General features: G+C 61.8%; 1 protein-coding gene across 3 annotated transcripts; it reads left to right on the forward strand.

The window, feature by feature from the left end:
• Positions 1 to 1300: 1300 nt before the first annotated feature.
• MKNK2 (MAPK interacting serine/threonine kinase 2) lies at positions 1301 to 24805 on the forward strand. 3 transcript variants are annotated; one of them, XR_012896734.1, is made up of 15 exons: positions 1301 to 1456; positions 2567 to 2724; positions 7379 to 7460; positions 7956 to 8057; positions 8321 to 8418; positions 11030 to 11109; positions 11683 to 11756; positions 12277 to 12381; positions 12808 to 12863; positions 13344 to 13439; positions 17327 to 17521; positions 18211 to 18375; positions 19149 to 19192; positions 19757 to 20160; positions 24527 to 24805. XR_012896734.1 is itself a non-coding variant. In XM_075903211.1 (14 exons), the coding sequence occupies exons 2-14, from the start codon at positions 2677 to 2679 to the stop codon at positions 20013 to 20015; spliced, it is 1404 nt and encodes a 467-aa protein (XP_075759326.1). In that variant the 5' UTR covers positions 1301 to 1456; positions 2567 to 2676; the 3' UTR covers positions 20016 to 24805. The 3 variants fall into 3 exon arrangements, 2 of the variants coding, with proteins under 2 accessions (XP_075759326.1, XP_075759327.1); XM_075903211.1 differs by having other exon boundaries at positions 19757 to 24805; XM_075903212.1 differs by lacking the exons at positions 19149 to 19192; positions 19757 to 20160; positions 24527 to 24805 and adding an exon at positions 18933 to 19124.
• The last annotated feature ends 2157 nt before the right edge of the window (positions 24806 to 26962 follow it).

The raw sequence follows: 26962 nt of genomic DNA on the forward strand, positions 1-26962 counted from the left end.
CTGGAGGTGGGGGTGCAGTGCAGCTTCAGGGGGTGTCAGTCCCTGGAGCTTGGGGAGGGGGCAGTGCAGCACCGAGGGGGTGTCAGTCCCTGGAGCTGGGGAGGGTAGTGCAATGCTGGGGAGGGGATCAATCCCTGGAACTGGGGGGCAGTGCAATGCCAGGGAGGGGATCAATCCCTGGAGCTGGGGGGGCAGTACAATGCGGGGGGTGTTGGTCCCTGAAGCTGGGGGGGTTGGTCCCTGGAGCTGCGGGGGGGGGGGCGGCAGTGCAAAGCTGGGGCGGGTGTCAGTCCTGGAGCTGGGGAGGCAGTGCAGTGCCGGGGGGGGGTCAGTCCCTGGAGCAGGGGGGGCAGTGCAGTGCCGGGGGGGATGGTGCAGCGCCGGGGAGGACGGTCCCTCGAGCTGGGGGGGCGATGAAGTGCTGGGGGGGACGGTGCAGTGCCAGGGGGGTTCATCCCTGGAGCAGGGGGGGCAGTGCAGTGCCGGGGGGGGTCAGTCCCTAGAGCGGGGGGGTGGTGCAGCGCCAGGGGGGTGGTCCCTGGTGCCGGGGGTGGTGCGTAGCCGGGGGGGTCCCTGGAGCTGGGGGGGCAGTCCCTGGAGCCGGGGGGGGTGTGCGGAACTGGGGGGGGGTGCGGAGCTGCGGGGGGCACAGCGCCGGGGGTTCAGTCCCTGGACAAGGGGGGTGCAGCGCCGGGGGGGTGTCGGTGCCTGGAGCCAGGGGGGGGACGCGGAGCTGGGGGGGGGTCCCTGGAGCGGGGGGGGGCGGTGCCTGGAGCCGGGGGGGGCACGGAGCTGGGGGGGTCCCTGGAGCGGGGGGGGATGCAGCGCCGGGGGGGGTCGGTCCCTGGAGCAGGGGGGGCGGTGCAGCGCCAGGGGGGTGGTCCCTGGAGCCGGGGGGGGGGGGGAGTGCGGAGCCGGGGGGGGCAGTCCCTGGAGCTGGGGGGGCAGTGCCTGGAGCCGGGGGGGGGGCAGTCCCTGGAGCCGGGGGGGGGGCAGTCCCTGGAGCCGGGGGGGGGGGCGGAGCTGGGGGGGGGTGCAGCGCGGGGGGGGACGGAGCCGGGGGGGTGGTCCCTGGAGCGGGGGGGGGGTGCAGCGCCGGGGGGTCGATCCCTGGACAGGGGAGGTGCAGCGCCGGGGGGGGTGGTGCCTGGAGCCGGGGGGGGGCGCGGAGCTGGGGGGGGTCCCTGGAGCGGGGGGGGCGGTGCAGCGCCGGGGGGGTCAGTCCCTGGAGCGGGGGGGCTCTCCCCCCGCAGTCGCTGCAGGGGCTGACCCGGCCGCAGTGGCGGGGCCGCACGTAGGGCTCGTATCAGCTGATGAGCGGGGCGGCCCCGGAGCGCGGCGGGGCGGGGAGCGCTATAAAGGGCGGCGCGTCCCGCAGCCGGGCCCGTAACTCCCCCAGCAGCCGGCGGCCCGGGCCGTGCGTACCATCAGCAGGGCGGCCCGCGGAGCCCGCTCGGTAAGGGGCGCCGGGCTGCGGGGGGATCTGCGGGGGGGGGCGCCGGGCTGCGGGGGGGTCTGCTGGGGGCGCCGGGCTGCGGGGGGGGGGGCGCCGGGCTGCGGGGGGGCCCATGACCCGGCGGTGGCTGCCGAGGCCAACCCAGCATGGGGGGGGCCGGGCACCCCCGAGCAAGACGCCTGCGAGGAGGGACATTGCGGGGGGCGCTGTCGGGGGGGGGGGGGTCTCAGCTGGTCTGGGGGCGAAGCGCAGGGCCGTGTCCGCCGTGGGGGGCGGGGGGGGGGGTGACAAGGCAGCTACCGTGGCAGAGCTCTTTGTGGCGGGGGGGCTGTTGCTTGGAGGGGGGGCGCTCTGGAAGGGGGTGTGGTGTCCGTGTTGGGCAGTGAGGTGACCCCTAAAGGTAGGTCTGAGCTGCGGCTGTCTCTGTGTGTTGCACCCCCCCCCCCAGTAACGAGCGAGTGGGGTGGGGGTCTTGGAGTTGTTTGCAGCCTGGGGGTGTCCCCCGCAGCGCGCGGGGAGCCTGAGGATGCAGGCGTCTTGCTGGGGGTGTTTGCCCCCCAGTGCTGGGGTGGTCGACGTAGCCCCCCTGGGTCTCATGGGACCCCCTTGCCCTGTCCCCAAATGCTTGTTGAATCAGTCTCTTTGTTGTCACTGCCAGACGCTTCCCCTCTGGCTCTCCTATTTAACACCCCAACGGGGGGGGGGGGGGGGGGGTTTCTGATCTGGCTATGGGGGGGGGGGTCTGATGAGGTGGGCGTGGGAGGTTGGGGGGGGAGGCTCTTCGCATTGCAGCCTGTTTTGCTGTTCAGCTGGACTGCCACTGGGGTTTGTTTTGCCTGGATCAGCTGGAGAGCTGGGGGTTGTTTCCCTTTGGTTTTGTGTGCTGGGGCAGCGGAGGGAAGAGGCCCAGGTTGCAGCTGTTGCTTTGAAAATAATCATTTTAATATGCAAGCTCCAAGTGCTGGGGAATTCATGGCTTTATCCGAGGGCCCGTCCCTGCTCCAGCAGTCAAGTGGATCTGGGCAGTCGGGTTGATTTAAAAATGTCGTTGTCTCTGCTGCTCCACAGACGCAGGCTAACAGCTCCTATTTCTTTTTCCTTTTCCTCTAGGGTCTCCATCCAGCCAATCAGAACTAATTTCCCCAATTTGTTTCCCCCCATTTTTGAGTCAGATTTTTTTTCCTTACTCCCCCTTTTTTTGGGTCAGAAATCTCAACAAAATGGTGCAGAAGAAAACCGAACTCAAAGGGTTCCATCGCTCTTTCAAGGTAAACCTTCCCGCTTCATTCTTCGGCTTTGCATTTGAGCCTCTTTGTTTCTTTTTTTAAAATTGGCTGGCCGATTGATTTTTTTTTTTTCAGTGTGTGTCCATCAGAGGAATTATTTTAGTTCTTCTATTTCGTGGTGTGCATGTATATGTATAGAATTTCTAGTCTGGTTGCAGATCCTGGAAATCAGGAGGAAATTTGTCTTGTACAAAAAATACATGGGAGGCTTTGGGAACTTTGGAATCGATAGTAAATGGGACCCCTTGGAGAATTAGAAACGTCCAGGGCAAGCCTATATCTGCCGGCTCCTGTATCTTGTTGAGACTGGCTCTTTGGGTAATAAGAGCGCACATGTGGTGCTTTTACAGCTTCAGAGGACTGCAAGAGACCTTAATACACAAATAGCCAATGAGGTCGCAGACTGCTTGCATATTCACTGTTCGTTCACAGACTTTTTAATCTGCGATTCTTGCTGATTTAAGGAATAAGCGAGCGACCTGGAATGTTTCTCTACCTGGAGAGGTGCGTGTTAGACAGAAAACAGTGGGTGATTGCAGGAGGTGCAGAGAGTGGATTTTGGTTGGTGTTGCCCTGTCAATCATGCCTCCGTGGTTATGTCTACATAGCAGTTAAGCCCAGGCCAACTGCGGGTGTTTGATAGGCTGGGACTGAGGAGGTGTAAGTTTGGGAGCTCTGGGACTGTGCCAAGTCACTAAGCGCTGTCTGATCAGGGCCTGGAAGAGCTACTGGTTCCAACAGCTCAGTGGGTTGAAATCCGTGTATGTTGCTTCATCTTGCGCTGGGGAGCTTCCTTGTTTGTGTTGCAACAGTCACGTGGCTTCTCTTACCCCCAAACCCACTCAGGAAATAGTCCTTAGTCCTTCTCATTATCCACAAAGGCGAGTGAGAGGTTTTGAAAGTGCCCGAGGCATTTAAGCGCCCAAGTCCCCTGGAGAGTCACAATAGGCTTTTCCTCCGTCCGTTCAGCATTTCGGCACATTTCTGCCTTAAGTTCCTGGCCATATTGATATGTAAAAAAATCCCCGGCTACATACCTTGGGTGAAGGGGATGGCAAGAAAGAAAAAACGTCTGGGGGAAGGTTTCCATTGCCGAATTGAGGAGCATGGCAGAAATCCGTGGCTGCGTGGAGGTGGATTATTGAGCCCATCGGATACACGACCGCCTTGGGCCGGACGCTCAGTGACGGGTTGAGTGTTTGGAAAAGTGGTGCACGTGGAATAAATCTGGTGCACTGTGGTTTCGGGTCTCCAAAGTTTTTGCTGGGGATGGCTCAGCCCTCGGGTAGAGGCAACAGGAGCATTGGTTCTGCTGGTAGCCTGGCAAGCTGCTTCGGTAGGTCTTGGTGTGGGGCCTCGGCAGAGTTAGAGGGATGGACCGAATCTTGCACTTAACCCCCCCACCTCTGCTGATCTCTGTGTTGCCTGGGGTGGCTGGACATGGAATAAACAGGCTTTGGCGCTGGAGGTGGAGCCAGGGAATGTGAAATGTCTCCTTGGACGCTGCCACCCAACTTCCTGAAGTCCCCGAGGACTGTCCCTGGGAGCCTGTTGGCTGCAGCTTCCCCGGGTGGTCCGGGGGCCTTGTGCTGCGCTGCCTTGGTGAAATGGATTCCTCTCCCCAGGCTTAGCTTTGCCCTGCCACTGTCCCCCCCCCCCCCCCCCTCGCTTCAGCCCTCTCTCGGCTCAGGGCCTGTAAAGAGGGTTCCGGGTTGGTGCAGGGTTAGTCAACGGCCTGTCCGTGTCTCCTCCTGTTTCTGGAGGTCGCTGTGCTGATGGTGCAACTCACAGACTCCCGGGTCAGAAGGGTCCGTGGTGATCTCCCAGGCCAGAGAACACCCCCAAACTAAACAGATAACTGACTCCAGCTGTCCCCTGATCTTGGTTGAAGGTTTTTCGGCCGGCGGTGGCTTTTATCTTGGGACTAAATCTCTCCAAATAGCGCTGACTAAAACCGAATTAGTCCGTGGCGCTGCCCAGTTCTCTTGCGTGTTGTGGATTCGGGAGATGGCAGCTGGCACAGGGAGCTGAAGGATGCCAGATGCCGCATGACCCTGGGAATCCTGCTTGCAGGCACTCGAGGCGTGGGGTGGGCTTTGTCGGTTTGTTCCCCCCCCCCCCGCCCCCGCCGTGTGATTGGCTCCTGGCATGGTGCCCGGTGACGTCACTTCTCTTTTGTCTGGCGGCGAGGGTGCTGTTATGTAACCACCTCGCTCCAAAATAAACCTGTTGCTGGGTAAAAGAACCCGGAGAGGTTGTAGAGTTAGTGGGTTGGTCACAAAACATGGACGTGTCAGAGAATCTAGCGGGGGCGGGGGAGCCTTGCGAAAGGAGAGGAACCCAGCGTGCATGCCTAGAGCAGAGGCCTTGCAGAGGCCCTGCGTTCCTGGTGGGGGGCTGCCTTTGCTGCAGACGCTCTCCTGACGATTAAAAAGCTGCTGGCCCCAGGGCTGTTGGGTAGGAAGGGGGTCTGGTCTGTCTTTGGACTCTGAACCCGCCGGGGGCTCCCAGGTCCGTTCGGACACCGACAAACCCGGGGCTGCTCTTGTAGCTAAGACACACGATCTCCGCCGGACGCTTGCCCACCAAGCCTGCGGGATCCCAGGGCCCCCGAGTCGCCCGCTCTGCCGAATGCCACGGCTGGGCCTCCCGCCAGCAGGCCAAGTAAACAAGCGCTTTCTAGCTGCTTCTAGCCGTTGGGGGAGCTGGTGCCAAGCCCTGCTGATTGGCTGCGGGGGCAGCTGTTCACCTGATAGGGCCTTCTTCCTGGCTGGCGTCCCAGCGAGCATGGCAGTGAGGGGGTGTGGTTTGTTTTTACTTGGTGGAGAATTTCACCTCCACCTCCCACCCTCCCACCCTGTTTCATAACAGGGGGAAGGCTTGTACTTGGGTTAAAAAGCTCTCTTGTGGGGAGGATTACTGCGTTCCAGGCCGGGACCTTCGTGTTCTCGCTGTGTTACAAATAGGGAAACTGAGGCAGGGAACGGCGATGTGCTTTCCCTCGGAAGTCAGACACCGAAGGACCCCAGTAGCCTAACGTGGAGTCTGAATAGGACCTCCCCTAGTGCAGGACCAAAGGGTGGCAATGGAGCTGGCTGCTAGCTCATTTCTTCTCTAGGGCAGTGTCATTATCCACATTCGGCAGAGGGGGAAGTTGATGCCTGGAAGAGGTGAAGGGACTTGCCCAAGGTGGGATTAGAACCCAGGTCTCCTAGGGCCCAGCCTGTGACCCACCCAGCAGGCCCTGGTGCTGGTCTCTTGCTCCCTGCTTGCACCTAGACTAAGCTGCTCCGGGACCTCAAAGGAGAGCGGCTCTCATGTCTGAAAGCACAAGGCCCGTCCAGTCAAGCATTCGATTCCCCCGGGCCGTCCTGCTGCTCTGGAACATCCCCGGGAGCCCCCAGAGCTCTACTGCTGTCTCGGGGAGCCTACGGAGGCATCAACAACCTCCCCCCGCCCCCCTCCACATGCACAGCTGGCCTGTGTCAACAGGGCTGTGAAATAGTGTTGGGGCCTGCCCCTGTGGTGGGGGGGGGGGGGCGGGGCGGGGCGGGTGCTTAGCCTCTGGGCTTTGCTTGTGGGCCCGGCTGGGTTGGCTGGACCGAGCTCTCCGGCACCAGTTTCAAACATGGCTGCCGCAGCTTTTGCTGGGCCTCTGAGTGCCGAATGGGCCCCTCGCTCGGAGGCGGTGCAGGGCAGGAAGCCGGCAGGGGGAAGGGGGCGTCTGGTCTCAGGCGCCCAGCCTGCCACTTGGGCTCCCCGGGGGCTCCTTGAAGCTGCTGGTGGTGCAGCTGCCTCTCCCGGAGCTCCCTGAGGAATGTCGCTTCCTGCTCCTCTGGGAAAGCTGCCGCGCCAGCCCCTGCTCAGCTGGGGCCGCTGGCCAGCCGGGGTCATGCGCCCTTCCAGTCACGCTCTATTTTTGTGCCCTCGCTGGCACTGAGGCTGCTGCTCGAGCTGGGGTTTGCGGAGTGCTGGGCAGGAGGGGTCAGCTGGGGTCTTGGCCAGGCCTGGAGGTTAGGTCCTGGGCCCGAGCCCTAGCTCTGCTGCTCGCTGCTGGAGAGTGGGCGGTGGAAGCTGTGCTTCAGTTTACCCCTCTGTAAAATGGGTAGAATTCAGCCCCACCTGGAGGTGTTGAGGCTGCACTTGGAGCACGTTAAGATCCTGGGTGATGAGTATGGAGTTGGCAGTGGGGTTAGCTGCCTCTGCCCATCCGGCCTGAGAGTAGCTGGCTTTGTTCTTGTGGGAGAGCTGGGGATTTCCTCTCTGGTTTGGCCCAAACAGCCCCTCTTTGCCTGTCGCCAAGCTCTGGAGCAGTAGGCCTAACTGCCACTCCAAAGCCCCGCATTAAACAGTGACCCGCTGGGGGTGCCAGCCGGCGCCTTCTCCAGCTTCCAACAATCCTGAGTCCCTCTCCTCGGGGGCTGCGGGTGCCCCACTGCCCTGGGCCGGGAAGAGCGCCACCTCTCTGCTCGGGTTCATCCTGGTAGCTGTGTGGGCAGAGGGGCCGGGACGCTCTCCCATGAAGCTGACCCAGGCAGCAGAGCGGGGTGCCGAGACCTAGGCTAAGTGACGCGGAGACGCTCGGCGGCGCCCGCGTGCGCAACTCACCCTGTTCTCTTCCCTTCGGACCCGCCAGGGCCAGAACCCCTTCGACCTGGAATTCTCTCAGCCTCGTCACCTGGATTCCGTCTTCAGCTTCGAGTGCCCGGCCCGCCCCGGTGAGCTCTGCCAGGGGTGGAGGGGGGATGCGAGTGGGTTGAATGTGGGTCCCTTGGAACCTGTTCCTTCCTTGGGGGAAATGGCCATGCAGATTCCCCTCCTGCCCGGCGGGGGGTGGCTGCTGGGGGCTGTCTCCAGGACCATACATCCAGCATGTGATGGATGTTAAGGGGGCTGCCCAAAGCTGTCCCAAGCTTAGGTCTCCTCTCCTGCTCTTGGTCTGCTAGGAGCTCACTCTCCTTCCAGTAATCCCATGTCCTCCAGGGAGCCTCTCTGCTCCGTTCTGCTGCCATTGCCTGGGCCACGTTGCAGTGAAGGCATCATGGAAGTCAGTCGTGTCTGACGCAATATAGCGCGCACTTGGTTCGTGCTTCCTCCGCTCCCGCGTGGCTCGGCCAGGCATGACTCTAGAGGGGCCCTTGGGAGAGGAGGGCTGCACCGTACGGAGGCGGGCGCGGAGTTAATGCTCTCTGCTTGGCTTTGCTTTGGGACAGACATGCCTTCAAGCCAGCCCATCGACATCCCGGATCCCAAGAAAAGGAACAAGAAGAAGAAACGCTGCAGAGCCACGGACAGCTTCTCGGGGCGGTTTGAAGGTGACGCGCAGGGCCCCCGGGTTGGGGTGGGTCCCGCGAGTGCAATTCGGGGAGGGAGGCGTTGGCCCTCGAGATCCTGGAAACGTTTGGCTCAGGTGGGATCTGGTTTAGTGAGCGTCCCACCTGCTCTGGGTCACAGCTGGTCTCACCCACGAGATCCAGAGGAGCAGCCGCACGTCTGGGGCTCTGTGCCCAGGCTGGAGCCGATGTCTGCAAACCTCCCCAGAAACCGGCCCCTAAACTGTCCATTCTGCTCCCTGCAGATGTCTACCAGCTTCAGGAGGAGGTGCTCGGGGAAGGTGCCCACGCGAGAGTCCAGTCCTGCATCAGCCTCATCACCAACAAGGAGTATGCGGTGAAGGTACAGGCTCTGCGGGCCCCAGCCGCCAAGGGTGGGACGTCGGGCTGGCCCTGAGGAGAGCAGGATCCTGTTCCTGGCTCCGTCGGCCATTTCCCGCCTTTGACTTGTTTCCTGTTCCCGCCCAGGGTCTCTTGGCTCTTTGGACGTCGTGCTCTCGCAGTCCGGGCAGTGCTCTGCTCCCGGGAGGGCCTGTGGGCGCTTGCGCCGCACAGAACAGCGACAGGGACTCGCCCCTGCTCCCTTCCGTGACGCCGGGCAGGGCCGAGCGAAGTGGCTGAGGCTCTGTGGGGCTGCAAGCCACCAACTGCCCACCCGCCCCAAACTCACCTGGGGCTGTGGGCGGGAGCAGGAGCCAGTCGGGAGTTGGGTGCCGGCTCTGCTAGGCCTGTGTCAATGGGCTTCTGCTGTTAGCCGTCCGAGAGCCGGAGGGATCTGAGCGAGCCGGGCCCCCTAATTCAACCAGCGTTGGGGACGGGGACAGGCGGTGTGGGCGGAGCCAGCTCTGTAGTAACCGCTTTATGGGCCAATTGGAATTGCTGCTCCAGACTTGGCAAAGGTGGGGGGGAGCTCTGGGCCCCCCATAGGGGGCGAGGCCTCGGGCAGAAGGGGTGGGGCCAGGGCCTAGCCAGCCTTTCACCACTGGCACGTGCTGCCCTGGGCCGGCTGTTGAGTATTCGACCCCAGGGCTGCTGACCGCTGTGCCCGCTCCCACCGGCAGGCCTGGCCGTGGGGTCGTCCGCAGATGGCAAGGGAAGGGCAGCGCTCAGACTGGCTCACGTACGGTCGGCCGGTTGCGGCTTCCCCGGACAAATGACGGGTCCCTGTAAATGACGGCGGGTCCCTCGCTCATCGCTTGCCATGCCCGGGGCCAGCCTGTGTCCGGGAGGGCCGAGCGGTCAGCTGTTTGCAGAGCTCAGCAAGGACCCGACGTGGCGGAAGATCTCATGCGTGGTTGGGCTTAGCAGGGGCTTTAGGGCTAGATCCCACCCCGCAGTGCAGGACTAAGCGACAGGAGACCTGGCTTCTCTCTTGGCTCTGCCATGAGCTGGGGGACTTCTGGGCCCTCTGAGGGGTGGCTCTGGAGCGTGGGAGGCTTAATTCCTGCTCCCGAAGCACGTGGGGCGGCCGGCTGGGCTCCTGTGCACGCTGGGGGTCTCGAGGCCTCCTGCCGAGAAGCGGAACCGGGCCCGGTGGGGCTCTGATTACGCCGCCGTACGGGCCCCTGCAGGCTTAGGGAGCAAGGGCTCTGAGCACTTTGGGGGGCGGCAGAGCCCGGAAATGGGAGCCCTGTGGCGCGGTGAGGGCAGCGGGGCTGCAGCAGAGAGGGGCCGGCCGGAGGCCCCCTGCACGGATTGCAACGTCCTCCCTGGCCTCGGGCCGTGGGATGGCGGCGGGCTGCCATCTGCGTGGAAGCGATAGGCGCAGCTGGGGCGCAGGGTCATGGCCTGAGAACGGGAAGTGGGTTGGGTTGAGCGCAGCTGTTTCAAGAGCACCAGTCTCTGGGGAGCCGGCTGGCCAGGCTGCCCCGGGAGGGGAACAGTGCAGCCCTTCTCTAGAGGCTTGGCACACCTCGGGCCTCCGCAGGCAAACGAGGGCTGAGCCGGCCAGGCCAGAAATCCAGCCCTCCCGCTCGGGCGCTGACTCCCTGTTGCAATAAAGCGAAGGGGGCGAAGCCCTTCGGGGCCTGCCCATGAGCCAGAGGGGGCCTCCCTAGCAGATCCCCGACGAATACAGTGCGTGTCCGCCGGCGGCTCTCGAAACAGGTGGGAACACCTGAGCCTCAAGCCTGGTGCTGGGCTCAGGGAGGTGCAATTCCCTGTCCTCCAGGGGGGAAACTGAGGCACCGAGCGGGAAGTGGTTTGCTTGGTGCAGCTGAAGGAGGCTTAGAACCCAGGAGTCCTGGCTGCCAGCCCTGCCCTCGCTCTCCCCTCCCCCACGCTGTCTTGGTCTCTTCTTAGCACTCCCGTCTCTGTGCTCTCCGCTCTCCTGGTGTAGATCCAGAGTGACTCCGGAGTTACTCTGCTGGGGCTTATCCCAGCTTATCTCGTATTTGGCTGTGCAAGGCCTCCCCCCTCCCTCCCCGTCCTAGGGGGAGGGGTGCTTATCTCTGCAGCGAAGCTCAGGGCCCCTGTGCCAAAGCCTCTTGTCTTTCCTTGGTGCATGCAGCCGGGTGACCCTTTGTTTGGCTGCCCTGGAATGGGCGGCTCCTCCCCGGGCGGGCAGGGAAGGGAAGGGTGTGGCTGCGACGCTGGCAGGGCTAATGCTGTCACCTCCCTGGGGGAGGGGAGACAAGCAGCCTGTTCTGCAGCTGGTTAACCCCTTCGGGGCTCTCTGCCTGGCGTGGCCCGGGCGGCTCGGAGAGCAGGGCTCTGGGAGGCAGACAGGGCGCCCTTGGCTTGGTAACTGACGGGCTCCTGTGCTAGGCCTGAACTCTGGGGAGGGGGGGCTTAGGCCTAGGTCTTGAGGACCCCAGAGCAATCCAGTTTGGGAACTGAGATCCAGCCTCGTTCCTTCGAGCCCCCCTCCCTGTGGGCTGGGGGGGTCCGAAGCCCCCCCCCCCCTTGAACAGGGTGAGGGAATGTCTGAGCCCCTCTCCCTGTTTCTGCTTCAGATCATCGAGAAGAGCCTGGGACACATCCGGAGCCGGGTATTCCGGGAGGTGGAGATGCTCTACCAATGCCAGGGGCACAGGTACGGGGGACAGGGGGCTGGAGCCAGGCGCGATCTGTCCCTGTGCGCCCGGGCAGCACGTTGGCTTACGGCCCTCCCCTTTCTCTTTGCAGCCCAAGGCCTGGGTGGGTCTCGTGGCTCCCACTTCCCTGGGGCATCTGCCTTGCTCCCCCCTCGGCTGCGTTCACTCCCTCTTCCCCCCAGAGCTGCAGATGACTCCCAAGGGTGTCTACACCCTGTAGGCTGGGGGCAGGCCTTGGGAGGAGGGGGTGTCTCATCAGGGCAGAATGGCAAGACCAGGTGGACCGAAGGGCTGAGCCACGCTCGTTCTCCCCAGCAGCGCCTGTTAACGATCAGGGCTGAGGTCGAGCGAAGTTGTTAAGTGGAGCAGGGAGAGAACCACCCCTGGAATGCAGGGAAACCAGCTGTGGGCCCAGGCGCCTTCTGGTTCCAATCGCCGAAACCCACTTCTCCTTGGCGCCCGTCCCGCGGGCTCCTCATGCGGAGAAGCCGTCTCGGGGAGGGCCCTGCGGCTGGCTGGAGGGGGAGCCTTGGGGAGGGCTGAGCCTGTCTCCCCCCTTGCTCTCCTTCCAGGAATGTCCTGGAGCTGATCGAGTTCTTCGAAGAGGAGGATCGGTTCTACCTGGTGTTTGAGAAGATGCGAGGAGGTAAAGGGGGTCATTTTTATGGGGGGTGGCATAGCTGAGTGGTTTGAGCATTGGCCTGCTAAACCCAGGGTTGTGAGTTCAAGCCCTGAGGGGCCATTTAGGGATCTGGGGTGAGTGTCAGGGATGGTGCTTGGTCCTGCCGTGAGGGCAGGGGACAGGACTCGACCTCTCCAGGTCCCCTCCAGTCCTGTGGGGATAAACCGTTCTCCTAGACTTATTTATTAAAAGCTCCAGCAGGGCCCCGGCTGCTTTCTCCCCCTTCGCTGCCCCTGCCCTGGCTGGCAGGGCTGGGCTGGGGTGTTCATGGAGACCCCTCCCCTCTGCTTGGCATGGAGGGGCTCTGCCCTGGCTCAGCATGGGCTGCCCAGCAGGCCTGCTCCCCAGCTCCCCAAATGCTCTGGCAGGGAGGGGCTTGGGAAGGAGGGCAGCAGCCGGCTGTGGGGGCGGGAGTGGGAAATGGCCGGGGCGCCAGGGCCCCGCTAACAGCTGCCATCTCCCCCTCCCCTCCCCCGCGCCCCAGGCTCCATCCTGACTCACATCCACCGGAGACGCCACTTCAACGAACTGGAGGCCAGCGTGGTGGTGCAAGACATAGCCAGCGCCCTTAACTTCCTGCACAACAAAGGTGGGCGCGAAGGCCGGCGTTTGCCTGGGGGTGGGGTGGGATTTTTATTCCCGCGGGGGCCGGAGAGCCACAATCCTATGGGATCACGTCCAGGGCCGCGTTGGGAGCCCGTGGGGTGGCGCTAAGGGGGTGGGGCTCAGGGTAGCCTGGCCCCCAGGTTCCTGGGTGCTCCATGCCCCGGGCAGACATGGTGGCGGGCTGTGCTGGCCTGCCAGAGCATGCTGGAGGCCCAAGCACCTCTGTTGCCTTGGTGCTTCCCAGGCTGCCCCGTGGCAGGGTGCCTTGGGCCGGCCACTGCGGGAGCCAGCTCCCCTCGGCCCCGGGTCTCCCCAGCCGGCGAGCCCCTGGCTGCCGAAGACTCCAGCAGGCTCGGTGCCGTCTCAGGCAGACGACAGCCCCGTTGACTCTGGGTTTCTTGTTAACCAGGGATCGCACACAGGGATTTAAAGCCAGAAAACATTCTCTGCGAGAGTCCCGCTCAGGTGAGTACGTCAGGGTCTCGTTCCCTGGCTTAGCAGGAGCAGGCACGGCCTTGGGGAAGGGATCTCCTCCCAGCAGGTGGGGTCGGCCTTTTGCTGGAGGGGGTCCAGGCTTTGCTAGCGGGGTGGGCGCTGGCAGGAAGGGGGTGGCGAGGGGGCAGCGGGCGTGGCGGCAGTGATAGTCATAGTCACCCTTTGCACGCAGGGTGTTGAAAGGCCACCCCCCCCCCCCCCCGCCCTCGGGAGGGCATGTCAGCTAAGAGCAGCATTTTGCTAATGGGAACCTCTTGTGTGTTGCGCCAGGGCGGAGGGCCAGGGCCAGATTTCAGTTGGCTGGCGATACCCGGGGTTGATGCATGTGGGCCCCGGACACTTCTCGCGGGTGGGGATTTCCAGGCCCCCTCTGGCCTCGAATCGTGAACTTCCTGGGCGTGTGGAAGTTTGACTAAGGGGTCGACTCCTGGCTCTTCTGCCCTGCCCTAGGTTTCCCCTGTGAAGATCTGTGACTTCGACCTGGGAAGTGGAATCAAACTCAATGGCGATTGTTCCCCGATCTCCACCCCCGAGCTGCTCACCCCCGTGAGTATTTCTGCCCCTGGTTCCGGGGGGAGGGGGCTTCGTTGGCAGATGGGGCTGTCTGGGGAGATGACCCGTACGGACGCGGGGCCGGATTTCTGTCCAGAGGCAGCCCCTTGGGCTCTCGGCTCGCCTTGACGCACCCACGGGACGCTGGCCCGGGTCAGCCCTGAGCTCTTGGCGGGCGTCTCTGTTGGGCTTTGTGACAAGGCTCGTTGGAAGCCCTGGCCCACTCGATTGGCTGGTCCCGGCCTGGCACCAGCCCAGGTGGGCTTCCTGTCACTGCTTTCCACCCGGAGTATCTGGGGGGTGTAGACAGGGAGCCCGGGGGGTGCAGTTGGAGGAAGCCTTGCAGGGACGGCTGAGGGGGGAGGAGAACGGCTGGACCCTGAGGGAAGGGGGGGGCGCGCATTGGAGGGGGGGGCAGATGATCGGAGGGAGCAAAAGCCGCAAGGGCTCGTTAAGTGAGCCCTTCCCGGCGGCGGGGGAGCGTGTGTTGCCTGCGCTGGGCTCGGCCCTCGGTGGGGATGTGGGCCGGGCCAGGGGCGATGGGAAAACGGGCTGTGTGCAGCCTGGCGCGGCGCTCCGGTGTGGTTCACGCCGCGCGGTGCGGGGGGGCCGGCGAGGGAGGGTTGTGTAACGCTGCTGGAGCTGGCCTGGCTCGCGTCCATGTGGGGGGGGAGGCTGGCGCGCCGCCACGCCGGCCCCGGGAGGCAGTGAAAATCCGGCCCTAGCAACAGCTGGCCCTATTGGCTGCCAGGAAGGAGCCGGAGCCGGAGCCGGGGCGCGATCCCTGGCAGAGGCGGGCCGAAGTGGGTCAGGCGAGCGGTGGATGGAAGGGGGGGCTGGGAGTTGACAGTGTTTGTTGCATGGGGGGAGGGGTTGGGCCCAGGGCTTTACTTTCCAGGCTGGGGGGTGGGCGTGAGATCTCCCGGCCCTGCGCTGTCGGGGAAGTAGGGGCTTTGCCGTTCCTCCCAGCTTCGTGGATGGAGAATCCACCCAGAGCCCTCCCCTCTGCTCACTGGTCTGCAGAGAGCTCCTGGCCCTGGCGGCCGCAGAGCCCCCGTGGGGAGTCGCTGCTGAAGCCAGGCGGGGGTGGCCCGGCACCGGGGGTCAGGCCCAGCAGTGACGGGCCCGGCTGGGGCCCGGCTGACGCAAGGCTGGCTGGGGAGTGCTGGGTGGGGGTGGGAATCTGGCGAGACGCGGCGCACGCCCTCCCCCCCCCCCCCAGGGAACGCCCGGCCTGTCTGCCCAGCCCCACCCTGGGGTGGGCGTCTCCTGGGCCGCTCCGCTTCGCCCCTGGCTGCCCCCGCGCTGGGGCAGGTCTCCGCTGTCTGGGGGCGGGAAGGAGCGAAGCAGCTTGGGCGGGTGCCAGCCCTGCCCCCTTCTCAGCTTTGCAGAAAGTGAGTGGTGGGTTTTGTTTGTGGCATCAGCTGCTCTGCTGCTCCCCTCCCATTAGCAGACTTAGCCGCTGGCAGGGCCCGTCCCTCCCCCACCCAGCCTGTGTGGGCTGATCCTCGTGTGAGCTGGGGCTGGAAAGCCCCAGGCAGGGCGGGCGGGAGAAGGGCGGGCCAAGGAGGCCTTGGAGACATCTGTGGCTCTGGTTACATCAGCTGTTTAACCCTTCCCCTCCCCTGCCCTGGCTCGCTGGCTCGGGGGACTGGCAGGCGCCCCTACAAGGAGAACCCCAGAATATCCGGCTTGTCCCGAGGAGAGACGCCTGGTCACCCTTATTCCGATGCCCGTTTTCCTCCAGGGGCAGCCCCTGGGATTCGTCCCATTCCTTTGTCTGGCTAGACTTGCGCCTCTCGGGATCTGTGTGTGTGTGTGTGTGTGTGTGTGTGGGGTGGGAGGGGGGGGGTCTGGCTGCTGTTCACATCTGGGGGGGCTGCTGGTGTTAGCAGGTGGAGCAGGATTTGGGGGACAGGAAGTGGGTGAGGGCTGCCAAACAGCAGCCTCTCTCCAGAGAGGGAGGGGTCGGGTCCCTGCTTTCAGGGGCGCCAGGCTCTTGGTTCCGTTCCGGCTGCTCCCGTTTCCTGGAAGAACCCTCCACCCTGCTTCCCTCTTGACTACAATGAAGGGAAGGAGCCTCTAGAATAGGAACTTGCTGCCAAAGTGGAGCCCGGCAGCGGAGGGGGCTGACGTCGACCTCTCCTGGTCTGGCCCCAATCTGGAGAGGAGCCATCGACAGATCTGGCCTGGGTCTCTGGGGCGCGGCGCTTCCCCTCGGGTGCTGCAACATGAGGGCGGGCACTTGCCTTCCTGGTGAAATTGCTAGCAGAGGCGAGGCTTTTGGGCACTGTTGTGGCGGGGCGGGAGCCTGCGTGCAGAGGGGCTGTGTCGTCCAATGGGCGGAGCACTAGACTGTGATTCTGGAACCCTGGGGTTCTATTCCTGATGCTGTTAACCCCACCTGTGCCTGTTTCCCTATTAATAAAATGGGGATAATTTTGTTCAAGTGCTTTGATCCACTCATGAATGGTGCTAGATGAGGGCCAGGTATTCATTACTCCCCTAGATATTGACTATTCTAGGATCTGCTGCCTTACAATACACACAGGGCAGGGGTGGGGCTTAGAAGCTGCTTGTCTGAGTACAGCCGGGGATGTAACTGACCCGTCTCTGCAGGGCACCTGGGTCTCTTCGCTGCAGGAGTCATTCCCTTTGGCTCCGAGTCCTGTCGAGTTCCTTGCTGCTCTTCAGTGGCATGTCATGACCTCGGGGAGGAGGGGGGGGGTGCTAGTAAGGGGCTGTGTGCAGCCCTTCCAGGAAAAATGGGTCTGCTTATAGCTCGTGGTCATCCGCTCCTGCCAAAGCCGCGCTCCCGGAGGGGCTGTTGGGCACCGCTCGCTTGGCTTGAAGTGCTGGCTTCACGCCCCCGGTCAGTTATTTAAATAACTTCTCCTCTCCCTCCCCCTCCCTGGCTGGACGTGGCCTGGCCCTGGGAGCTGGTGAATGGCCCCTCGTGGTTCTCGTCGTGGTTCTCCTCTCAGCTGGACCCACACAAGGCGCCCGCCCTCCTGGGGCGTGGCCGGCAGCAGGCTGTGCCGGTGGTGCTCCCGGTGCATGAGCGTGGCTGGGTTTGCAGCGCTCCCTGCTGGCGGAGCATGGGTGGGCAGGTGCGCCTCCCAGGCCGTCGCCCCCTGCAGGTTTTCTTCAGGAGCAGCGGAGTGGGAGGGCTTCCCTTCAGAGGAGGGAGATGGAAGAGGGCAGCTGGCAAGAGGGGGTGGCCGCCGTACCTGCTGTACGCGAGGCCTGGGAGCAGGGGCGAGGTACAAGCCTTGCCACTTGACTCCAGTTGCGAGAAGTGGAGTCGAGGCCCGTTGGGTGGCAGAGCCGTTGGCTCTTCAGCCTGGCTCCAGGGAGCGGGAGCTGCCCGCCCTTTCCGGGCCGTCTGCCTGCCAGGAGCAACCCTCTGAGCTGCGTCTGCTCTTAGCCTCTGGCAGGGCTTCCCTGTGGCTTAGCCAGGTCCCTTGTGGCTGGAACAACCCTGCCCACTTGGGCCTGCCAGCTCCGACCTGAGCGTTTAACCTGGGTGTCGGTGGGTGGACTTGCCCCTGGGTAGCTTGTCCGCGGGTCGCAGGCTTTGGTGCCCACTGTAACCAGAGGAGTTGCTGCCCCGTTGTCCCTCGAGCCCTGCCAGCCCTGTGCTGCGCTGTTGGCTCGCGCCTGCAAGCGCTGCTGATCACTCCGGAGCTGTTCTGGGGCGGGGCGCCAGCCTTGGGGGTGAGGGCTGGATCTGGGGTCTTGGTTTCCCTGTGTCCCATGGTAAGAGGTGCCGGAGCGCGGGGAGCATCTGGGGGCGTCGCGCGGGGTCCGTGCCGGACTCTGGAGCCCTGACGCCGGGGGCCCGGCTCGGAGTGACCCTGCTGTGCTCTCCCTCTCCGCAGTGCGGCTCTGCCGAGTACATGGCCCCCGAAGTGGTGGAGGCCTTCAACGAGGAGGCTTCTATCTACGACAAACGCTGCGACCTGTGGAGCCTGGGTGTCATCCTTTACATCATGCTGAGCGGCTACCCGCCCTTCGTGGGCCACTGCGGCACGGACTGTGGCTGGGACCGCGGCGAGGCCTGCCACGCCTGCCAGGTGAGCATTCCCCCGCCTGGGCCGTGTGTGAAGGGAGAGCGCTTTGCCGCCAGCAGTAGTAGGTCTGTTGTCCCCTCTGGCCCGGCCCAGCCCCACCCGCTCCTGCATGCTAACCCCTGCCTGAAGCGGGTAGGCTGAGGCAGGCCCCCGTGGCGGCCGTTAAAGAACCTCTCTGGCACCCAGTTCTTGCTGGCTAGGCAGCGCTGCTTTGCTGGGCAGCTGACCTGAGCTTTCCTGGCACCCAGCGAACACGAGGGTTGGGGGTTCTCCGCTTCAGGCCACTCGCCTGCCGTGGGAAGAGCAGCCTAGTCTGGGGGCCACTGACCCACTGAAAAATCTGGGGGGGGGGGCTGCACAGAAGTGAGAAGCAAACGACAAGACCAAACCACCTCCTGGAGGTGGCCCCTGGCTGAGGAGAGACCCTCCCCACATTCCACGCCCGAACCAGAGCTTGGGGGGACCCAGGCTAGTAGATTTTTGTGCCCTCCAGCCCCACGGTGGGGCAGCAGGGAGATTGGCGGGGCAGCACGGGCTCCCCAATGCTGGGGGCAACCCTGAGCCTCAGGGGTTGGGTCCAGGCAATGTGGGGGCCACACTTGGCCCCCAGGCCTGAGGTTCCCCACCCCGATCTGATCCGACTGGGCAGCGGATCACTTGTGCGTCTCTAAGCATTGCCTCCTCTCTCCCAGAACATGCTCTTTGAGAGCATCCAGGAGGGGAAGTACGAGTTCCCCGAGAAGGACTGGGCCCACATCTCTTTTGGAGCCAAAGACCTAATTTCCAAGCTGCTGGTTAGAGATGCCAAGAAACGGCTCAGCGCGGCCCAGGTCCTCGAGCACCCGTGGGTGCAGGGGGTGAGTGCCGCTCTGCGGAGGTGGGTGCAGGGGGTGAGGGCCGCTCTGCGGGGGCGGGCGCGGGGGGCCGAGGGCTGCTCTGCGGGGGCGGGCGCGGGGGGCCGAGGGCCGCTCTGCGGGGGCGGGCGCGGGGGGCCGAGGGCCGCTCTGCGGGGGCGGGCGCGGGGGGCCGAGGGCCGCTCGGCTGCAGGTCACGGCAGTCACTTGGCCGACTCCCCAAAGGTTAGAAACAGCTCGTGTGGGCGCTGCACTTATCTCGCCATGTAACGTGGCTCGGCTGCTGCAAGTAAGGCCCTTGACAGGGGTGATGGGGTGGGGGGGGAGGGGGAACTAGTGAGGCCGGAGAGCCAGCGCCTGCCCCCCCCCCAACATGGCAGCACCTTGGTGAGAAACGCATAGCAAGGCTGCAGGGACAGGCGGGGTTTGGGGCGGAGGGGGTGGGGTATGTGGCTGATTTCCCCCCTTGGAAGCCCCTCACCAGTGGCCTCTGATCCTTGGGTTGGGCCCACGCTGAGCGACCTGAGCTTTTTGCACCATTTTCTAATGTGATCTGGCAGCTCAGTTTCCGAGAGATGTTGCCTTAAAGCGCCGTTCTGATGCTGCTTAGCACGTCTGTTGAGCCTCCAACAGCCTTCGCCATCCCCCCCTTCCGCGGGAACAGGGCAGCGTGATCCCCATTTCACAGCAGAGTAAAGTGAGGCCTAGGTCCCGTAATCAGCAGCTGAGGGGAGCGTTGCTACCTGCCTCTAAACCTTGCTCCCGTTCTGTTCCAGTGCGCGCCGGACAACACTCTCCCAACCCCCATCATCTTACAGAGGTGAGCGAGCTTCTCCCCTCTTCGCTGGCTGGGGACACAGGGGGTGGGGTGGCTGCGGAGGGAGGAGGTGGGCCCTCCCCCCGGTAATTGGTGCCCCTTTTCCCCCCCCCTTCCCTCGGTAGTTGGTGCCCCTTCCTCCCCCTTCCCCCCCAGTGGTTGGTGCAGCCGCCGGGCACTTCAGCCCCACGAGGTGCGAGCACTGAATGTTCTCTGCCCCCTCCCAGCCGAGCGAGACGCGAGGGGCCTGGATGGGCCGGGGGACCCCGCCTGCCCCATTGTCACCTCCCTGGCACTCCTGGGGAGATGGGGCATCTTGACCACGGAGCGTGACGCAGGCTCGGCCGTGGCCAGTCCACATCCGAAGCAGCTGCAGGAGAACAAGACCTCGGGGCCATCCTGTTGGCTTAGCGCCTGGGGACCTTGTTGGGAAGGCCGCCCAGGAATGGGTTCCCGGGGGACCCGCCTGTGCCCCGTACGCTCGTGGTCCCCACTTGTGAGTCTCGGCCGTGGTTCCGGAAGGGCGGGAGCAGCCGCTGCTCGCTGACCGTGGCCCGTCTCTTCCAGGAACAGCAGTGCCAAAGAACTCACCTCCTTCGCCGCGGAGGCCATCGCCGTCAACCGCCAGCTGACGCAGCACGACGCCGACGAGGAGGAGGAGGCCACGCGACCAATCATCATCAAAGCTACCTCATGCTCCATGCAGCTGTCCCCCCCTGCGGAGTCCCGGCTGGCGCAGCGCAGGCAGAAGAACAGCCTGACGAAGGCGGGGGCTGCGAGCCAGCACCTCGTCGCGCCCCTGGTCCTGGTGGGCGACCACGCGTGAAGGCCTGCCTGCCACGCCCCCCCACTCCCTGTACATACGTGTGCGCTGCGTCCGGGCAGCGTCCTTTTTTAAAAATGCTGTTGCTAGCTAGCCGCAAGATCAGGACTCTCTCCTATTGGCTGGTTTCCAAGGTGTTGCTGATCTTGTAAGTCCTTGTTTTTGGGGGTTTTGTTTCTGTTTAAAGCCATTTTTTAAAGGTATTAAATCAAGTGTGAGGTGGCTTCACCCAGGGCACATGTCAGGATGTTTAACAGATGACCTATGAACTTTCTTGACTTTTCTTTTTTTTTCTTTTTTTTTTTTCCCCCCCTACACCAAAGGACTATTTGTATAAGCGGCTGCTTTTACAACTTCAGCTCATTTCATACTGTGAAGAAAAAAAAGACCCTCAGTCGTATTTTTAACAACAAAAAGTAGCATTTGGACATTTATTTTCCTACCGAGCTGCAGGGTTTTTCTTTGAAATTGGGGCTGCGACGGGCCGACCGTGGGGAGCGCTTGTTTTTAGAAAACAAAACTGAAAAAAAAAAAAGTTCATTCCTTTGCTGGAGTTGGCGGATGGGGCGACGGTTTAATGGCTCCCAGGGAAGGGTGAGGAGAGCTCTGAGCTGGGAGTTTGTTGCCCTGCCCGACGCTTCCCTGGCCCTACGGACTCCAAAACACAAGGGGACGCTGCAGGACTGGGCGGGGGAGTTGGCTGACGCGCCGTTGGGGAATTGGATCTCTGTGGAAGGCCAGGCCAGTGCTGGGACATGGGGATTCGTGGCATTGGAAGGGGATGTCCTAGCCAATGTGCCCCTGATCCTGGAAGCTTAGCACCGTCCGCTCCCGCTGAAGTGTGAGTGTGAGTGTGTGTGTGGGGGGGGGGAGGAGTTCTGCACCTCGCTGGACCCGGCCTGGAAGACCCTGGTGCTGGCAGATGACTTCTCCCTCCTGGGGCATGTGATTGCCCTGGTTTGGATTGGAACGGGAACGCCGCTCCTCGCTCCAAGACAAGCTCTGGAGCCGCTGTAGAGTTTGGGGTTTGGTTTTCTTTAGTTGCCTGCCGAGAGCTTTGAGACGCGTCTTCCTTTGCTCCCCTAGGTCCTGGCCTTTGGGCTCCGACGAGAACAGAGCTGTACCAGCGCCATGCTTCCTAGAGTTAGAGGGGGTGCCTGCTACAGCTTGGCTGTTAGGGAGTGGAGCAGGGGCAGGGATGTAAACTTTTCCACCAGCCTTGCCAGGTTTTTGGAACGTTCGTGGTCCGAGTTAACTTCCTAACTCTGTGTTAGAGCCGCTCCTGGCCTAGGAGAGTCGGTCGGGGCTTTGCCATGGCACAGATCCAAGACTCGCAAGGGGGTGTGCGTGCGGGGAAGGCGGTAGAGGTCTCTGCCCCAGTTACTAGCGGCCAGTTGTCTGACCTCCCGTGAACAGCTGGGTTCCCTGGGACAGCAGGATCCTTACAACCATGGCTGGCAACCCCCCCCTGCCTTGGAAATCAGCTGGTGCTTTTTAGAAAGGAAAAGTTCGTTCTTGCTTTCGGTGAGCCCTGTGTCCCAGGGCGACGGGCCCATCTTTTCGGGCGAGGACCCCAAGTGGCTTTTCGCCTTGCTGGCTCGGTGACTCCTGGAAAGCAGCGTCTGTTGCAGGAAGGCAGAAGCAAGGGAGGAGGAGGATTTCCACAGGCTCTGGGTGGGACAAGGGATTCATGTCGTGATGGAATTGACTTATTCGTCAAAGACACGCTCCACACTTGTTTCCGTGGGCATAGAAATCCGTCCAGGGCTGGCCTGTGACGGTTGCATGTGGGCTGTTTGCTATGGGAGGGGCGGCAAGCTGGCCCAGTGTGGCTCGCCAGAGGCGGGGTTCTGGCTTTTCGTGCCAGGGCAGAGGTGGACTAGACTAGAGTGCTCTGTCGGAGAGGGGAAGCCGCTTGCATGCCCCTCTCGGAAGGGGCGTGATCCGGTGGCAGCTGGCTCTCGGGCAGGGCAGCGGGCGTGTGCCGGGCTGATGCGCTTTTGGGATGTTCCGTAGATTTTTCTGCGTCTACGAGGCACAGGCTGGCTTTTCAGGGCGAGGCTGCCGCGATGCCCGGGGAGCCGCAGCTGCTCCTATTTCGGGGCATGTAGTGCATCTTGCACTTCCAGTCGCTCTTGAAGGCTCGTTTCCTGATCAGTCCCGCTTGTAGCAACTTCCCTTCCACTTGATTTCCTTTCAGCCCTTGGCACGACGGGCTTGCTCTTTGCGAGGGGCAAGCTTTTCGCTGGGGGAGGGCAGGCTGGGGCTCCGGCATGCTCAGCGCTTCTGCACAACCCCCCTTCCGCCTGTCACCCCGTGAAATACCGGTTCTGACTGGCCTGCCCTCCACTGTGTAGCTCCACCGAACTGCGCCAGGGAATCTCCAGGAGGGAGCGAACTCAGCTTTGTTCTGCCGCTTCTGAAACCCCTCTCTTGGGCAAATACGCTGGCCTCTCCAGTTGTCACGACCGAGGGAACGTGTCCCCCGCAAATGACTGGTCCCCCTTCCTCATTCTCTGTAACTGGATGCCTCAAACTTTGTTTGCAAGGCCACCTTAGACGTCCCAGCGGGAGGTTTTTGGAACCTTTCTTTGGCGCTTGGCTGTCCAGGCCACCTGCCCTGAATTTTGGTGCACCTCTCTGGAGGGTTTGGTTTCCACTGACGGCAATACTATGCAATAAATGTTTTGTTGATTTCAGGGAGGCAGTTGTGAATAGCGCCAGGGGTTTGGCGATCAATGGATGTTTGGAGCCCCATGAAGCTTTGGGAAGGGAGGGAAAAGTAAACTCCTGCCCTGCCCTGTCCTGCAGAAGCAATTTCACTTCATCTGTAAGTGATGGGCCTCGTTTCCAAAATCCAGGCATCTTGTTGCTTACCATTATCAGCCCTCGCTTTCCTTGACGGCAGAACCCCAGGCTGGCCAAGAGAAAGGGGGGGCTGTATTGGAAGCAAGAGGGGTACTGTCCCTCGAAAAACAGGCTGCAATACTCCTAGAGACCTCCTCTAAAAACATCCATTATCTTGATTGTACATTATTACTTTTTTTATAGCTTACTTTGTTTTTATCCGTTGTAGAGAATTCCTTGTTGTCTTATATTAAGAACTACTTGAATGATACAGTAAGCGATGCCTCGAGCTGGTATTGTGAAAGCTATTGGAAAGCTGCAGTTTGCAGCCTTTTTTTTTTTTTTTAAGTGGGAAGTGGGTGCTTTGGTTTTCCACTGTGTTGTTGGCAAACTTCCCTGCTTCCCGCCCACAGAAACCTTCACCCCCGCCCCCACACTGAAAGGCAGCCTAAGAAGGCCAGTGAACTGGGTTGACCTTTCTTTGCTGCTTTGATGGTTAAAGGTCTGGGGTTGTCTTCAGTCCTTACAAACATCAGGGCTGCGGCCCTGGGCTTGCTGGGGTGTTGCTGGAGGACATGTTGAAGAGCTCGGAACGGATCCTCAGCTGGGGTCAAATCTGGCCATATAAACGCTTGCTGAAGATTTGCCCCTCGTACGTTTGGTGAGCTTGTTCTCTCGGGGAGAGGTTCAAAGTAACTGAGCTCCTGTCTCCCGTCGGTGCCTCTGAAAGCTCCCCCTTTAAAGAGAGGGCCGAGAGCTGTTGCACTTGGTTGATTTTCAGGAGCGCTTTTCTGGCGGCTTGCCCAGCTGTTTGGTTTAAACCAACGCTGGTTTGACCGGGCGCTAAAAGTCAATCCTGATAGTTTGACTTGCCTGGTGCGTCTGTCAGTTCACCCATCAGCCAGAGCCTTCCAGGAAAATCTGTAGCAAACTCCCCGGCTTGCTAATGCCAGGGGAAGGCTGAGACTTTCATGCCATTTAAGAATCAAGTAGGCAGCCCAGTTCCTCTTTGCTTTCTAGGTGGCCTTTCAGAAGCACACTCGCTCGGAGGCAGCGCACCGGGCAGCGTGTCGGGATGGTGAAATGCCTTGCACACGTGGGCTGAGAGGTCCACTTTGTGTAGGCACCTGCAAGATCCGACTTCAGTAGTATTTGTGCGCCCCCCCCCCTCCCCCCAGTGGCTGCCATTACCCACTGGGAGCAGAGGGCATCTAAGTGGGAGACGTTGGATGCTCAGGTCTTTGGCAGGATCTGTCCCTTGGTGTGTCGGTGTTAAGACACGCGATGCTAATGCATGTGTCCAGGATTGGGCCCGCATCCCAGCTCCCCACAGGTTACTTCCCCTTGGTTTTGTTTCCAAAGACAATGCTTGCCCAGAATCTCTAGCACTTAAATGGTTCTGTGCCCACTTTTAACCCTGTCTTGCCAAAGTCCTTCTTGTAAACCCAGGTTTTCCTCCGTCACTTGTATTTTTTTAAAGCCTTTTTTTCTTTTTTCTTGTAAAGCATCTGTCTTGGAGACTTTTTGAAAAGTTTCTTGCAAGTTCTAGCAGGAAATTAATTTTTTTCCCCCCTCTCCCCTTGGTCCTCCTTCAGTCAATTAACTTGATTTAGAACTGGTTAGAAACTTTACTGTGAATCTTAAACCTTTTTTTTTAATCGATACAGGAGAAAATGCTTTCTCCGCTTCGCAATTGAAGAAGACTGCCAAAGCGGGGTTTGACTTAAAATCACATGAACGCACTGTTGGTTTGCCTCGAGCTAGGGGCTGGTTTAAAAATAAAACAAGTAAAAACAAAAGAAAATAAAAAATAAAAAAAACAAGCACTTTATTGTATGTACCAGGTGAACTGATACAGCTCAATCGAAGTTTTCCTTTGTAACAACGGTCGATGCCAGAATTTTGTATTCTGTTTTGTAAGAATTTAATAAATGCGTTGAAGCTGATCTGAGACTACTCGGCTAGTTTTTTCTTAGGGAAAATCATGGATCACGACTGTCTGTGTGTTGTGAAGCAACAGGATCACTTTCGGTGCATTAAAACCCAAGCTTCTTGGGTGATGCGGACGAGGGATGGACTCCTTCGTGAGATCTGCAGATGCTGCCGAATTGGGGTGGGGCGGGGGGTGGGAAACTGAGGGCAGCCAGCAAGGGGGTGTGGTCAGAGAGCTTTGTCCTACTCTGTCCGGAGGGAAGCGCCACTAGAGGTGCTGGAGAGCATGAGACGGAGGGGCAGGACGAGCTGAACGAAACGTGGGGCTGCTAGAGCCTGCGAGCCCCAGGCTGGCGATGTGCGAGCCGGGGGAGGCAGTCTGGGGTTGCCCAGGCTGAAGCAGCCTGCCTGGCCATGGCAAGGCAATAAGGGGCTGGTGTAAAGCGGTGAATCAGGCACAGGGAACCTCGGGCCTGGGGGCTGCATCTGACCCCCCCCCCCCCAGCTTGCCTGAATCTGGCCCCTGAGTCTACAGGCTCCCCTGTCCAGCATCCGGGAGTTGGCACTGATGCTCCAGGGCTCCCTGTGTCCCTCCACGGTGGGGCCATGAACACTCCTGGCTGGAGCTGGGCAAGTAGGGCCAAATCCGACCCCTGGCTCTGCCTGGAGGAGGAAGGAAGCTGCTCCTGGCTGGGGAAACAGCAGGGTAGCAAAGCAAGGCTTGGAGGCTTTCCCTGCTGATCTTGACTGGTGGTAATCACAGCCAATCGGAGCAGTGGGGTGGTGCCAGGAGCGGTGGAGCCAGGTGTGTCCCTGGGGAGCTGCACCAGGTAAGTGCCCTCCCAAGCCTGCTTTCTGCCAGTCTAACCCCACACACTAGACCCCTCATTTTTTGGCCCCACCCCAGAGCCTAAGGGGGCCCACAAAAGCTACTAGCTCAGGCCCCGTGGGCTCTAGTGTGAGGGGACTGAAGTGTTTGTGTGCAGCCCCTAACTGATTCTGTGGGTTGGGGTCCCCCGACTCCAAAAAGGTTCCCCATCCTGACTAAATTCTCTGCTCTTTACAGCAGGGGTGGGGAACCCGGGGCCAGATGTGGCCCCCAGCTTGCCTGGATCTGGCCCCTGAGGCTCAGGGTTCCCCATAGCATTGGGGAGCCCGTGCTAGCGATCCAGTCCCCCCACCTCACTGCAGGGTAGGAGCGCACACAGTCTACTAGCGGGGTGCCCCCCCAGGCTCTGGTGTGGCAGGGGAATATGGGGAGGGTTTCTCCTCAGTCAGGGGCCAGGGCAGTGAGGGGGGTTTTGTTTCACTTGTGGGTGGCCCTGGCTGACGTTTGTGGGTCAGTAACCCCCAGCCCTGCTTTCCAGCAATGGTCTAGCCAAGGCAGGCGCGAGAGCCCCCGCTCCGGACAGTGGCCAGCGTTGTGGCTGGTAGCGCCTCTTCTCCCTGCCCTGACCATCTGAACCCTGAGTGAGGGGACACTGACCCAGCCTGCAGCTGGTGGCTTTGGGCTGCAGCGGGGGGGGGGGGGGCTGCTCCCCCTCTGACGAAGGGAGTGGGCACCTGCGCTGCCCTCCGGGAACAGAGTCCATCCCCCAGCCAGGCAGCTCGGTTCTGGGGTGGCGGTGCCTGAGCGTGGGGCTTAACTCCAGGTAGGAGAGGGCCTGGCTGCTGGGGAGGCGGGGAAGGTTAAGAGCTTGGGGGGGGGGGGGGGAGAGGGAGATCAGAGGAATGGAAGAAAATTAGGCAAAACTCTTTTCTGGGGTGTGCCGCTGACCCTCAGGGAAAAAAAAATCAGTCAGGGGCCGCACAAAACCTCGCTGATGTGGCCCCCAGCTGAGTAGCAGAAAGACTCTCCATATTCCTCTCCCTCAGCAGAGCCTAGGGGGCCCAGGCTAGTAGACTTTGTGCACTCCAGACCCACAGGGAAAGGGCAGGGGGCTGGAGCACCAGGTGGGCTCCCCAATGGTGGGTGGGGAGCCCTGATCCAGCCCCCCCCAAGCCTTAGGTTCTCCCACCCTGCCCAGCTCTGGTAGGTCTTCTCCGTCTCTAACGGTCAGGACTCCGTGGGCCAAGTTTACATGGCCCGTTTTGCCAGGCCCCGAGCTGCAAAGGTGGGACAGGGCTACGGAGGGGGATACACGTTCATGTGGGAAGACTTTGGCGCTGGG

This window comes from Pelodiscus sinensis, chromosome 19 (assembly GCF_049634645.1).
Source record: "Pelodiscus sinensis isolate JC-2024 chromosome 19, ASM4963464v1, whole genome shotgun sequence".
Lineage (NCBI taxonomy): Eukaryota > Metazoa > Chordata > Testudines > Trionychidae > Pelodiscus > Pelodiscus sinensis.

Coding starts and splice junctions, on each gene's coding strand:
- MKNK2 (XM_075903211.1), top strand. CDS start 2,677: ATGGTGCAGAAGAAAACCGAACTCAAAGGGTTCCATCGCTCTTTCAAG. Junction 17,522..18,210: donor AGGCCTGCCACGCCTGCCAG/GTGAGCATTCCC, acceptor CCTCTCTCCCAG/AACATGCTCTTTGAGAGCAT. Junction 18,376..19,148: donor AGCACCCGTGGGTGCAGGGG/GTGAGTGCCGCT, acceptor GTTCTGTTCCAG/TGCGCGCCGGACAACACTCT.